Source organism: Heptranchias perlo, chromosome 25 (genome assembly GCF_035084215.1).
Source record: "Heptranchias perlo isolate sHepPer1 chromosome 25, sHepPer1.hap1, whole genome shotgun sequence".
Taxonomy (NCBI): domain Eukaryota; kingdom Metazoa; phylum Chordata; class Chondrichthyes; order Hexanchiformes; family Hexanchidae; genus Heptranchias; species Heptranchias perlo.
The window spans coordinates 37463511-37477721 of record NC_090349.1 but is presented as its reverse complement, the minus strand read 5'-3'; the positions used below and the strand labels follow the sequence as shown (position 1 = coordinate 37477721).

General features: G+C 45.1%; 1 protein-coding gene across 1 annotated transcript in view; it reads right to left on the bottom strand.

Moving 5' to 3' along the window:
• Positions 1 to 14211, bottom strand: part of myo1ha (myosin IHa) — a 54575-nt gene that overhangs the window by 3049 nt on the left and 37315 nt on the right. Inside the window, exons 19-30 of the mRNA XM_068006331.1 lie at positions 14050 to 14163; positions 12380 to 12456; positions 11723 to 11791; positions 10658 to 10742; positions 9982 to 10144; positions 9219 to 9302; positions 8143 to 8236; positions 7979 to 8034; positions 6210 to 6345; positions 4180 to 4250; positions 3160 to 3257; positions 650 to 749 (exon numbers count right to left, since the gene is read on the bottom strand). Coding sequence (XP_067862432.1) covers positions 650 to 749; positions 3160 to 3257; positions 4180 to 4250; positions 6210 to 6345; positions 7979 to 8034; positions 8143 to 8236; positions 9219 to 9302; positions 9982 to 10144; positions 10658 to 10742; positions 11723 to 11791; positions 12380 to 12456; positions 14050 to 14163 — 1147 coding nt within the window. The remainder of the gene's footprint in view (positions 1 to 649; positions 750 to 3159; positions 3258 to 4179; positions 4251 to 6209; positions 6346 to 7978; positions 8035 to 8142; positions 8237 to 9218; positions 9303 to 9981; positions 10145 to 10657; positions 10743 to 11722; positions 11792 to 12379; positions 12457 to 14049; positions 14164 to 14211) is intronic.

Below are 14211 nucleotides of genomic sequence, written 5' to 3'. Positions count from 1 at the left end.
TGACCTGGTCCCAGGGCTTTGCCAAAGCTCCTTCTATAAATGGCCACTGGGAGGTGAGTAGAATCGGCAGACTCCCTTTCATAAGAACATAAGAAATAGGAACAGGAGTAGGCCATACAGCCCCTCGAGCCTGCTCTGCCATTCAATCAGATCATGGCTGATCTTTGACCTCAACTCCACCTTCCCGCTCAATCCCTATATCCCTTGATTCTCCCTAGAGTCCAAAAATCTATCGATCTCAGTCTCAACGACTGGACGTCCACAGCCCTCTGGGGTAGAGAATTCCAAATATTCACGACCCTCTGAAGAAATTCCTCTTCATCTCAGTCCTAAATGTCTGACCCCTTATCCTGCGACTATGCCCCCTAGTTCTAGACTCTCTAGCCAGGGGAAATATCCTCTCAGCATCTACCCTGTCAAGCTCTTAGAATCTTATATGTTTCAATGAGATCACCTCTCATTCTTCTAAACTCCAGAGAGTTTAGGCCCATTCTACTCAATCTTCCCTCAATCTTTCACACTCTCTTTCTTTCTCCCCACTGCTTGATTCCTCCCTGCACCAGGATTGGGCACTAACTCTTGTAAGTAAAAACATTTCAACCAAATCCATACACCAGTAACACCGATTATAATCATTTGGTCTTCTTACCACCATCAGGTGACCATTCTTGCCTCTGAAGACCTGCGACTCGTGGCCTGAGGTGAAATCGACTATACCTTCTTTTCCTGGTTGAATTGTGAATTTCAAGCTGAAATGGAAAAATTTACCTAGAATTATTAAAACTCTATTGAATTATCATCTACTTTGGGAGAGATTAAAAATGAATATAATATGCTACACTTTCTCTTTAATATGTCCTGATCTCGTTATAAAGGTCTTATAAGAAGAATAGAAAAACAGAATATTTTTTAAGCGGTGAGAAACTATTAAATGTTGGTGTTCAGAAGGATTTGGGTGTCCTCATACAAGAAACATACAAAGTTAGCGTGCAGGTACAGCAAACAATTAGGAAAGCAAATGGTATGTTGGCCTTTACTGCAAGGGGGTTGGAGTACAAGAGTAAGGAAGTCTTACAAGAATTGTACAGGTATTTAGTGAGACCTCACCTGGAGTACTGCGTACAGTTTTGGTTTCCTTATTTAAGGAAGGATATACTTGCCTTAGAGGCGGTGCAATGGAGGTTCACTAGATTAATTCCTGGGATGAGAGGGTTGTCCTATGAGGAGAGTTTGAGTAGAATGGGCCTATTCTCCTTGGAGTTTAGAAGAATGAGAGGTGATCTCATTGAAACTTATTAGATTATGAGGGGGCTTGACAGGGTAGATGCTGAGAGGTTGTATTCCCTGGCTGGAGAGTCTAGAACTAGGGGGCATAGTCACAGGATAAGAGGTCGGCCATTTAAGACTGAGATGAGGAGGAATTTCTTCACTCAGAGGATTGTGAATCTTTAGAATTCTCTGCCCCAGAGGGCTGTGGATGCTCAGTCATTGAATATATTCAAGGCTGAGATAGCAAGATTTCTGGACTCTAGGGGAATCAAGGGATATGGGGATCGGGCAGGAAAGTGGAGTTGAGGTCGAAGATCAGCCATGATCTGATTGAATGGTGGAGCAGGCCCGAGGGGCCATATGGCCTATTGCTTCTCCTATTTCTTATGTTCTTATGTTCTTATAATACTCTCTGTTACAGCTCCCCCACTGTTGATATAAGGCTCTTGGTTATAACACACTCTGTGACGTGTCCCATCCTCATCATAAAGTTCTGTTATAGCTCTTTCTTTGTTATACAACCCAGTGATAATAGAGCCCCGCCCTCAGTATAAGACTCTTAGTTATAACACTGTCTGGTACATGCCCTCCCCGCAGTATAAGGCTCTCAGTTATAACCTTCTCTTTGTTACATGCCCCCCACCCCCTCTCATTATCTCGGTTGTACCTTTCTCTTAACTGCACTTTAATGGACATCGTCATGTTGTTAATAGCATTGTCACACCTGCTTCTGTTTGTCATCAAGGACACCTGTGACCTACATTACCTTCAAGGCTCTGCTACTTCAAACACCAGGCAGGTTACTATTGGTAACTGCAGCCGTTCAAGAAGGCCCACCACCACCTTCACAGGGTAACTAGAGCTGTCGGCCTTGCCAGTGACACCCACATCCTGACCCTCTTTGGTGCAATCGCATTGCACCATTAAAACCTCACATGAATAGGACTTTTTTTTTTAGCTTGCAAGTAATAAATTTCAATTAACAATTTAAGGAACGCAAGATCGTTATTGCCGATTCAGTAAACAAAGGAAGTGCCCAGGTTCAATCTCGGTCTGCGCTGAGTTAGCTGAAATCAGTCACGGCAGTCAATCGGGTCATTACGATTGACCTGAGTGCCCCTGGGCCAAGATTCTTACTCCTGGCTGCTGGCCAACGCCTCTGCTGTGAAGTCCATGTATGTGAAGATCGGGTGATGACAGGATTGCGTTCCTGTGGTCAAACAGCTTGCTGTCTAAGCTCACACATGAAGAGCGACCTCACGGATGAAGTACCGTAGACGCCGAGCCCAGCATGAGTCAACGCCTTCAGAAGGAAAGAAGGTGACAAGGTGGGGAAAAAAAGCAGATTGATTCTGTCAAAGTTTCAATGCAGGGTCCTGGTGGGAGAACATAGGAATAGGAGTAGGCCATTGAGCCCCTCGAACCTGTTCCGCCATTCAATTAGATCAAGGCCTTGGTTCTGTAACCCTTAATCCCCTTGCCTAACAAAAATCTATCAATCTCAGATTTGAGATTTTCAATTGACCCCCAGCCTCAACAGCTTTTTGGGGAGAGAGTTCCAGATTTCCGCTATTCTTTGCATGAAGAAGTGCTTCCTGACGTCACCCCTGAACGGCCCAGCTTTAATTTTAAGGTTATGCCCCTTGTTCTGGACTCCCCCATCTGAGGAATTAGTTTCTCTCTATCCACTCTATCAACTCCTTTAATCACCCTCAGTTAATCACCCGTTAACCTTCTATACTCAAAGGAATAAAAGTCTAGTCTATGCAACCTGTCCTCATAATTTAACCCTCTTAGCCCCGGTATCATCCTGTGGCATACAAAAGCCGAGGACTGAAAAATACGATGCACTTCCATCTCTGTCATTCTGTGTAGTTTTTTTTAACCTACCTGCCCTGTACGATTTTTATGCTGTTTTGCTTGCGGGCCATTGTACAGAGCTTGGTCACCGTCTCAAACACGTAGTCAGACTGCAGAATGACATCGCCCTGCATACATGGGACAGACAGTCAGTACAATATCTAGTTGAAGTGCCATCACCACCATCTTCACACATTGTATGGGACTTTATCTTAAGTAATGTGTATCACAGCGGTGACGCCCTACGCAGTGGAATAGTGGAAAGCATATTTGCATGTGATTCCCCCTACGGGGCAGTGGGGGCCTAAACTTTCCTTGTGGGGTCCAGAGTAGCACTCCTGCTTCTCCTGGCCCCACAAAGGAAAGTACAAAACCATATCTTTCAGGGCCTCCTCACGTCCCCGATCCTCTTCATGCCTGCTTGAGCCGGGCAGGAAAGCTGCGATGGCTTCCCCACTTAGGCCTGAGTTAAAATGCCGATGGGATCTGATCGACATCATCTGGCCCTGTTCTGCACATGCCAACAAGGACCCCACTGGCTTCAGGCCTTTGCCCTCAGGTTAAAATCGGACACTGTGGGGATTTTAACTGCCCTCTTGGCAGATAGGGTTAAAATCCCCTTCGCCCCGGAGTTTGCAAGTGAGCTGCTGATTGGCTCCGTAGGCAAAGTTGTTTAAAACTTTAATAGAACTGGTTACTGCTTGATCTGTTGATGCTAGGTCATCGGGCACAAGAACAGCAATGTAACAAAATAAATCTCCAGAACACCTGAAAGTTGTGGACTTCATATTCAAGCAAATTAACCAAATTTCCTTTTGTTATTGGTTTGTATTGTGTTTCTTTTTCTTTTGCTTTCCTTCACAAACTAACATGGCTAGAACTTTATAGGGGGTAATTTGGACTTTGGGCAACAGTGTAAAACGGGCAATATTGGGAGAGATTTATAGCGGGCGGCTGATCCCACATTGCCCATTTTACACCGTCGCCCCGGGTCGAAATGAACCCCTGTATGTGAGAAGAAAATAACGTAGAGAGGAGCTGAATCTTTACTTTCTGTTTGTTGTTTTCACAGGGCACGTGGATGACAAAGACACCGTCACTCAGGTTACTGACAGACACACCTAAAGGAGACAGAGAAACATGAGTTGTCAGCAATGCGAGGCCAGGACTATTGTCCAATTCACATGCAGCCCCTGGGCATGGTGCTAAATGTGATTTTCTGGTTTTAATAACCAAGGGTAAATTTATCACTGGGTGGAGTGGGGAGGGTGGGGGGTGCAAGGCCCTGTTACTATGTTTGCCTTGGGTTTACACAGCCTCTGAGAAGCAAAGCTGTATGGCTGTAGTGGGTACAATGATGTTCGTGCCATGTGGGCAGAGTAAAGCAATTGGAAACAGGAAGGATGAATTACTGCCCTGCTCCTATTCTTGACCCCTGTAAACATCTGGAATAAGGACAAAACCTAAAAATAAACACAGCCACTATCAATCTGCTGATTTTATTTTTTTTCAACACAGCTGAAAACAAACCCAGACCTTGAGGTGAAAGGACATTCGTCTAAACACATTGTGCCATCCAGTTCTTTTAAAAATGAAAACTTGTATTTATATAGCACCTTTAACATATGATTTTAATTAAAAATATATGTAAAATTTCTGTAAAAAATGGACTTGCTTGCTGAAAAATGCTCCAGGTAAACATTCCAGCAACTCCCTCAGTTAAACAACAACCCCAACTTGCGTTTATAGAGCACCTTTAAGGTAGTAATATGTCTTCACAGGGGAGTAATCAAACAAAATTTGACACCGAGCCACACAAGGAGATATTAGGACAGGAAAGAGGTAGGTTTTAAGGAACGTCTTAAAGGAGGAGAGAGAGGCGGAGAGGTTTAGGCAGGGAATTCCAGAGCTTAGGGCCCAGGCAGCTGAAGGCACGGCCGCCAATGGTGGAACGATTAAAATCGGGGGGATGCGCAAGAGGCCAGAATTGGAGGAGTGCAGAGATCTCGGAGGGATGTAGGGCTGGAGGAGGTTACAGAGATAGGGAGGGGCGAAGCCATGGAGGGATTAGTTAGTCTACTTTAACATTGCTGCAGCTTCCTTTAAAATGCATTTTGACCCTACCCACTGGCACCTGTAGACAAGGTCGGTCAGTCCAAATGGCACTGCCCAGTCTCCCCCCCGACCACCGTGGCACCACTGCCAACAAAACCCCCTGATGCTGAAATGTGAATGACACAATATTGGTGTGTACAACAGTGCCATCAGGATAAATACATGTATAACAGTGCTAATGTGTAAATCATTGATAAACTAATGTGCTTTTCTTACTCAGGCAGCTATGAGGACTCATCCCAGCTCTCTCCGTCACTAGGCACCAAGGGGTAAATTTATACAATTGAATGATTCTGGCGCAGAGCTTCATGTGGCAGCAATGCACATTGGGAATTTGTGTACATAGGCCCAATTTCATAGAATGATACAGCACAGAAGAAGGCCATTTGGCCCGTCATGCCTGTGTCAGCTCTTTGAAAGAGCTATTCAATTAATCCCACTCCCCTGCTCTTTCCCCAATGCCCTGCAGATTTTTCCCCTTCAAGTATACATCAATTCCCCTTTGAAAGTTATTATTGAATCTGCTTCCACCACCCTTTCAGGCAGCGCATTCCAGATCATAACAACTCGCTGCGTAAAAAAATGTTTTCCTCATGTTGCCTCAGGTTCTTTTGCCAATTAGCTTAAATCTGCAGATTTGCAGCCTACATGATTTTTCATCCATTAAAGAAACAATCCGTCCACCAAGAGTCTAATGAGTGAGAGGATTTGTTCCCCGCCTCTGATTTCCCCTTCTCACTGCAGACAACAGGAGCTCACATGTGAAAGAATCAGGGGTGTTAACCCGTATCCCACCTCTCCGTCTCACAACGATAACTTTGAAGTAATATTTTCACTATTTGGCCTAAACCTGGCAAGCTTCAGCCTGACTTTGACCTAGCACCTGGCTGACAGGGGGTGTGGGGGTTCATACTTAATATGTACCCATTAGTGGTTTGATGATTGCAGTGACAGGAGCCCATTACCTTTGATGGTCGCATATTCGATTTTCTGTTTGATTTTGTCCTCTTCAACTATATAGGCTTTTGTCTGCATCAAGAGCAGCTGCCTCTGCCTTGGTTTGAAGCCATTTCGGTTGTATTTAATTACGGCAACACCATACTGAAAACAAACGAGCACAGATACCATCAAACACTCGCAATCATAATCAGGCTGTTCCTTACTTGAAACACCTTTCCTGCAACTGCTTGGCCACTTTTCTCTGCATTTCACTGTCTTCGCCCATAACTAAAGATGGAGGAGAAACAAAAGTCTGGAAACAGTGCAAGCGCTGTGATATTTTCCAAAACCCAACCTGGGGAAAACTCCCCCTCTGGAACAGTTGGTGGATGAACTGCCCAGTGTGAAACAGGCCAGTAGGTCTTAGGTTTGATCTCTGGTCAATGTTGAGTTAACTGAACTCAGTTGGAGTGCAACAATTAGCTTCACACTCTGGCCTTGGAAAGGGGGAAAATGAATCAGCTTTTGATCTGGACAGACCACAGGTGTGGATAGGAACATAGGACCAGGAGCAGGCCATTTAGCCCCTCGAGCCTGTTCCTCCATTCAATGAGATCATGGCTGATCTGTGACCTAACTCCATACACCTGCCTTAGCCCCATATCCCTTAATACCTTTGGTTAACAAAATCTATCAATCTCAGATTTAAAATTAACAATTGAGCTAACATCAACTGCCATTTGCGGAAGAGAGTTCCAAACTTCTACCACCCTTTGCGTGTAGAAGTGTTTCCTAACTTCGCTCCTGGAAGTCCTGGCTCTAATTTTTAGGCTATGTCCCCTAGTCCTAGACTCCCCAACCAGCGGAAATATGTGGATGTTGAGTGAGGAACTGCAGTCCAGCACTTTCTGGAGAAGAGAGGGAGAGCTTAAAAAGAACAGAAGTAAAATTTGTTAAGTGTGTTCTGAACACCTAATTGCACCATGACATTGGTTTAGTTCCATGTGTAAATGTCAGGCACCGTATGCCATCCCGGCAGGAAGGGCAGGTACCCGCTGCAGGTACCCGCTGTGTGGCCTCCTGCAACGGTGCTCTGAAACCAGCAGTCAGGGATTTCCCTCCCTGAAGGGCCATGCCCAACCTCTGCCTAATTCCACACCGGCACTGCTGAAATCTGGCAATTCCAGGTGGGTAAGGTTTATAGCCCCTTGACCCTGACAGGACAGAATACACAGAGTCACATGTCCTTTGACTGAGCGTCCGCGAAGGCAGTGCCAACATGGTAAGACGTCTTTGCAGGACACCTTGCTGTCGTTTTACGCCAAGGAGAGCGCAGTCACGCAACTGGGATACGGTAACTTCACTGCATTGGTGCCTGTGTCAACCATTTTAATTTTTAAAACGTCAAGCTAAAGATACATTTTACAAAGGTCGCACTGCAGCAGAAACCATTGGGGACAATTTTAATCTAACCCCCCCCATCGGGAAACTGACGGGATCGGGTGTGACCCTGGTTTTAGACCCCGCCCGATTTTACTCTCCATTGAAGTCAACGGAGAGCAATATTGGGCAGGGTGTAAATCCGGCGTTCCACCCGATCCCGTGGGATTCCCGCCCGCGTAGTTCCACATCTGTGACATCTTGCGTTTACCCCTTACCCCCGCCCCCCCTCCATGACCAAAGTGGCCGGTTTTGGACCACGATATTCCCAGCTGGCACCCGCCACAGGGGGCACTGTCTCTTTAACTGAGCGCCTACCAGGCAAGATCTTACTGGATTCAATTTGAAACTTTACCCTGAGTCTCTCGTGACGAGTGAGCTGAAGAGCCTTCGGGTTAATATCCTGTTCACCTGAGGATGGAGAAAATGTCACATTGAGAAGGAACTGTGCTGTAGTGAAGGGCCCTCGGAATGTGTTTCTGTTTCTTTGTGCACAGAGGAAGCTCAGTGCGTACTTACAAAGTCTGCTGTCACTAAAGGGTTTGGACACACTTTGTAGATATCCATCCTTCTTTCCTTTAAACAGTGCGCTGGTCACAACCTTTTGTTGCATCTGTGCAAAACGCATGTTAATTAAAAAAAGAGAGTTTTTAAAAGTTATTTTCTCCCACTGATTTTCTCCTGGTTCTTTCCCGAAGGTGGTGCACTCATGGGGTACGGTTCCATAGGTACCCCCCAGTACCTCACCCAAGCAGCAATTCTTGCGTGCTCCACAGTGAGTGCCAGCGAGCTGTTTGACTACGGAGGGCATCACAGCCGAGCCCAATCCTGCCCTCACCCGACACGGCCATTTTGAAGCAGTTGCAATCAATGCGTCCCTTGGGTGTGGGCATCATCAGGCTTGGCCATGCTGCTCCCCACACAGTCGAATAGCCTGCTGTCTCGCTGTCTGTATTCACGCCTGAAAACCGCCCGCTTTGGGGGGAGGCACCAAAGGACAACCGTTCCCCTGGGGCAGCAGAGAAAAACAACGTGGGGGTTAAATATTGTTCGCAGTTGACAATTAAAAATGGCGGATTGGCTTTAAAACGCTAATCAGACAAATCGCACGGCAAATGAATTGACAGGTTCTGTCCGTTGCAGACAGCAGTCGTTCAGTCTTTGGGCTCCATATAATTTTCAGAAAAGGTCGATAATCCTGCAGACACCAACAAACCCAATGACAACACAGAATAGGTTCGATAAAGCTTAGACTATGTGTAGCCAGGTTGCTGATATGTCATGGCTATTGAGCAGGTTTAATCCAGTCAATGGCCTGGGGATAAGGGCCTCAGAAGTGTGGCTAACAGACAGAGGAAACACCTTTTTCCTGCCAGGCTGTTGCTTTATTGTGAACTGCCCACCTTTCAAAAGGGAACTGGATATGTAACATTTGCAGGACTACGGGGAAAGAGCAGGGGAGTGGGACTAATTGGATAGCTCTTCCAAAGAGCCAGCACGGGCACGATGAGCCAAATGGCCTCCTTCTGTGCTGTCTGATTCTATGATTCTATCTCGTCAATGTACAGGAATAGCAGTCTAAAAGGAAGGATTACCTGCAGCTTGCGTTGGGCAGAGATTCCCTTGCAGTATTTCCGAACCAAGGTCCGTGTGTGCAGCTCCTTCAGCAGCTCTGAGGTCTGTCAGAACAAAACGTTTCGCAAAAGATATCTTCCTTTGACGGCAGTGAAGTCCCTTCTCTGTGTTAAGTCTTACTGGGCTACATGGCTGCAACTTTCTCCTAAGCATCCCCGGTGTAGTTCCTCAACCAGCCACTAGGAAGCAAATCTCAGAGGCCTAATAACAGCTCCAATTTTAACCCTTCCGCGCAGCAGAAATGCCGAGGTAGGGAACTCGGTAGGGTTACCAACCCTCCAGGATTGTCCTGGACCCTCCAGGATTTTTTTTCCCCATTTTCTTTGAACACTTTCGTTTATTAATTATAAACATATTGGAGATGGGGAAGAAAAGGCCGTTTGACCAGGCGGGGCAGTTAGAGGTGGGAGGTCATGTGATGAAGCCTCCAGGAATACGTCCAAACAGAGTTGGCAACCCTAGAACTCAGAAAAGTAAGGGAATCAAACCTGTACCCTTCCACTCAGGCCATTATGTGGCTCACAACGAGTCAGTGATTTCAGTAGAAGAGGGGGGAGGAATTGAGGGAGAAATTTAAAAAATATCTTACCAACAATTATTGCTACTCATTTTATAATTGATTTTCCAGGGCCCCTGTTAAATTATCTGCCCCAGTAATACTTATGGCGCCATAAAATGAGGTAAAACATTTATTATAAAACTTCCGTATCAACCTCTCCCTACCTTTTCCAGAAAGGCAGGCGGTTTGAGCCATGTTTTTTTATCCAGAACATTCCTCGGCAGTTTCTTCCTGAGGTTCATCAGATAGCTCGACCGAGCAAAGGCCAAGAAATCTTTATTTTCTGGACAAACAGGCTGATTTCTGAGCATGAAGCCTTTTATAAATCTGAAGAGAAAGAATACAAGTCTTTAGAGGGGTAGCTCCTTAAAGGAACAGTATTCTTTAAAGGGGCAGTATTCATCAAAGGGGCAATATATTTTAATTACCATGGTTGGTGATTCTACCAGCAAGCATCTAACAATTAAAAATATGACTTAAAAAAATTGATTTTTTTTTTTGGGATGCTTATCCTTTAATAATTTCTCTATTTTAGTCCCTTGTGGTCTCTTCCCCAGCCAAAAATCACCTGTGACTCCCAGGCCTGTGTCGATGTGACTCTGAACTGGCAGCTTTGCGGTGTAAGGGAACAGCTGGAGATGACTTATTCTCTGATTTTTCCCCCCTCCTGCTCTGTTCAGAGGCAATAAAACTCCGATTACTGCCTGTCCACATAATGAGGTGAAATTCAGCGGAAATGCAGGATCGAACTTGTAATCCATGACACCGGGCATTAGTGCTCCAATAGATCGCGCTGCCTTCCAGTTAAAAAAAATATGATTTAAACATGAGACCACGTACTTTTTGATTACTTTTACGGCCCAGGCTCTCTTCCCTGCATCCTGCCTTGCCTGAATTCCTCTCCAGCAGGTCTCAATCTTGATCGCTGCAAGGAATAACATGTGCACAATCAGTATCTCTTTACTGGGGAATCAAATATAAAAAATAACTTCTTAACCTAGGGTTGCCAACTTTTATAACTAATAAACAAAAGTGCTCAAAGAAAATATTTTCAAAACACAATTTTTAATGCCTCTATGATTTTTATCCTGGGTTTGCTCACATCAGTGTCATGGACATTAGCCTTTAATTCCTGGAGACTCCAGGGGAATCCTGGAGGGTTGGCAACCCTATTTGAGTATAACAATGTAAAAATGTGAAAATCCATATGGCCTCCCCATCTTGCCCCGTCGTGTAAGCCCACATCATGGAAATCATAGAACTATATCCTTCAATTTCATAGAATCATAGAAAATTTACGGCACAGAAGGAGGCCATTCGGCCCATAGTGTCCGCGCCGACTGAGAAACGAGCACATATAGAACCTGCTGTGACCATGTTCACCTCCTTCCTACACTGGCACCAAGCCCATCTCCATGTCCACCACCGTCCAGAATCTGTACATTTCTTTTTTGAATGCTTTAATTGATTCCCCACAAATGTGCTCCTGAAGCCATGGATGCCACTGCTGGGGATGGAACACTTTCCATTTTGCACCCAGCTCCACCTCTGCAACACCCCCCCCCCCACTTCCTTATTTTCCCAATTGTAAGTAGAACACATGGGCAGGGCCCCTAGATCACTCTCCGTGTCACATGGAAATGGATGGCATGCATGTGAGCAGGTTTTTAAAAAGCTGGAAAAGATGCTGAATGGGTTTAGAAATCTCAGGGGTAACTTTAACTCAAGTCGCCGGGCTTCAATGAAGAGTAAAAATCAGACGGGGTGTAAAAGCAGCGTTGCACCCGATCCTGTCAATGTGCCGACGGGCAGATTAGGTTAAAATCGTTCCCCTTCATCTCAGACTGTGAAAGAACAAAAGGTGAGTAAGACAGCTCCAAAAGGCGCTGCTTCTTTTCCTCTTACCTGCCTTTTTCTGCTTCTGAAATTCCCCCTTTTGGATTTTGCCCTTGTATTTGGCCTGGAGTTTTGCGACTGAAAAAAATTACAAGGTGAGAACTGTTTCGTAATTGGCAACAATTCAGGAAAAGTTCAAACAGCTCAATAATCAATGGTTAATAATCCCTCCCATGGAGCAGAGGGATATGTACATTTTTTATCTTCATTTAGCTCTCCAACAGCTGAGTGAGCAAATACGCCGTCTGATTTGGAATAGAGCCTTACAACAACAACAATTGCATTTATATAGCGCCTTTAACGTAGTAAAACATCCCAAGGCGCTTCAAAGGAGCGTTCTCAAATAAAATTTGACACCGAGCCACATAAGGAGATATTAGGACAGGCGACCAAAAACTTAGTCAAAGAGGTAAGTTTTAAGGAGCGTCTCAGAGGAGGAGAGAGATAGAGAGGGGGAGAGGTTCAGGGAGACAATTCTAGAGCTTAAGGCCTAGGCAGCTGAAGGCACGGCCGCCAACGGTAGAGCGACGAAAATCGGGGATGCACAAGAGGCCAGAATTGGAAAAACGCAGAGTTCTGGGAGGATTATAGGGCTGGAGGAGGTCAAATCGGCCCTTATGATTAAAATAAGATCAAAAGTTAGAGAGAGAATGTCTGTGATCTCACCTAAGGCATTTTTGCTAACTTGATACGCATCTTCAGTGGCAAACAGCGTCTTTGGAAAGCGAATAAATATCTTTGTTCTGAAAAACAAAAAAATCATCGGTCGTATCTTTATCAAAACTCTTCAACTTTCTAGTACTGATAGAAGCTTGCATCCCAAATAATTGAATGGGGCATGATTTAGAGTTGGCTGGTGGGGGGGGCACCAAAACACAAAAAACTTAAAGGTTCTTTTTTTAAAAGGTGTTTTAATTCATGATAGACTCGTATATGAATGATTGAACAGGCTGGAGCTCTTTTCTCTAGAAAGGAGAAGGCTGAGGGGTGACCTGATAGAGGTTTTTAAGATTGTGAAAGGGTTTGATAGGGTAGACATAGAGAAGATGTTTCCACTTGTGGGGGAGACCAAAACTAGGGGCCAGAAATATAAGATAGTCGCTAACAAATCCAATAGGGAATTTAGGAGAAACTTCTTTACCCAGAGAGTGGTTAGAATGTGGAACTCGCTACCACAAGGAGTAGTTGAGGCGAATAGCAAAGATGCATTTAAGGGGAAGCTGGATAAACATGAGGGAGAAAGAAATAGAAGGTTATGCTGATAGGGTTAGATAAAGAGGGTGGACGGAGGCTTGTGTTGAGCATAACCACCGGCATGGTCCTGTTGGGCCGAATGGCCTGTTTCTGTGCTGTACATCCTATGTAATTCTGTAATTCTACATATATAATTGGAGTTGTGAGTTGTGCTGGTCATCATGTTGCTCATGAGGAGCTCCTGAGACCTGCTGCCTGCCTGGCAAGAGCATAAATCCATTTGTCAGTTGTATCATGATCAACTAATGACCAACCTCCTTGGGAGGTGGTGGACGGGGATGTGTTTGTGTTGAAGTGGCTTCAAGATGATATACTTAGAATTCTGAGCGGCTTGGCTTTGAGACTCTTGATCATGGTTTCCGTGTGTGACGGATGAACAGCTGACCAGAAAATTAAAAATGAGTTGCAGCTACTTTGAAAGTAACATTTAGATCATGTTAGATTCTCACTTACCTAAAACACTGTGACCCTTTTAAATGCCCTCCTGATCGATAGGTCCACTCTGAGACACCCTTCCCATCAGGTTTCCTGAGCTGGGGAACTGGCTTGTCGACCACTGAATGGAGCTCAGGCTTTCCATGTTCCCCTTTTGAACAAGGTAATGTTCAGATGAGAACTTCCAACACCAAGGCATTGGTGAACCAGGAGCCAATGTAGGTTAATGAGCACAGGGGTGATGGGTGAGTGGGACTTGGTGTGAGTTAGGATGCGGGCAGCAGAGTTTTGGATGAGCTTACGTTTATGGAGGGCGGAAGAAGGGAGGCCGGCTAGTAGAGCATTGGAATGGTTGAGTCTAAATACATCCATCTGTATTTGGCCCAGCACTTCTGGCATCCAGCAGAAATGGCACAGAAAAATCAGACGATTGGTAAAATGGGTGGGAATCTGCTTAAATCTCATTGTCCATCCCTGTCTGCCTCAGTACTGCCCAAAGATCAGGCGGTACAGAGGAAAATTTAATCTTGTGAGACCAATGTACATTCAGAGAAGGGGTTACAATACATTTTTAAGGACGATTTGATTTTTTTTTACATACTCTTTACAGTTGAATGTTAACATTTTCTACACGATTTGCCTCGTACCTTCCCATTTTGTAGTCCTCCTGTTTGTAGCCAATATGTTTCACCAATCTTTCAACCCCTTCTGAAGGAGTTCCATGCCAGTTCGGCCAAGTGTCGGGGCACAATAACTTGTACCTACAGGAAAAGGACACTGGAGTGTGAATGTGTAACCTTTCAGAATCT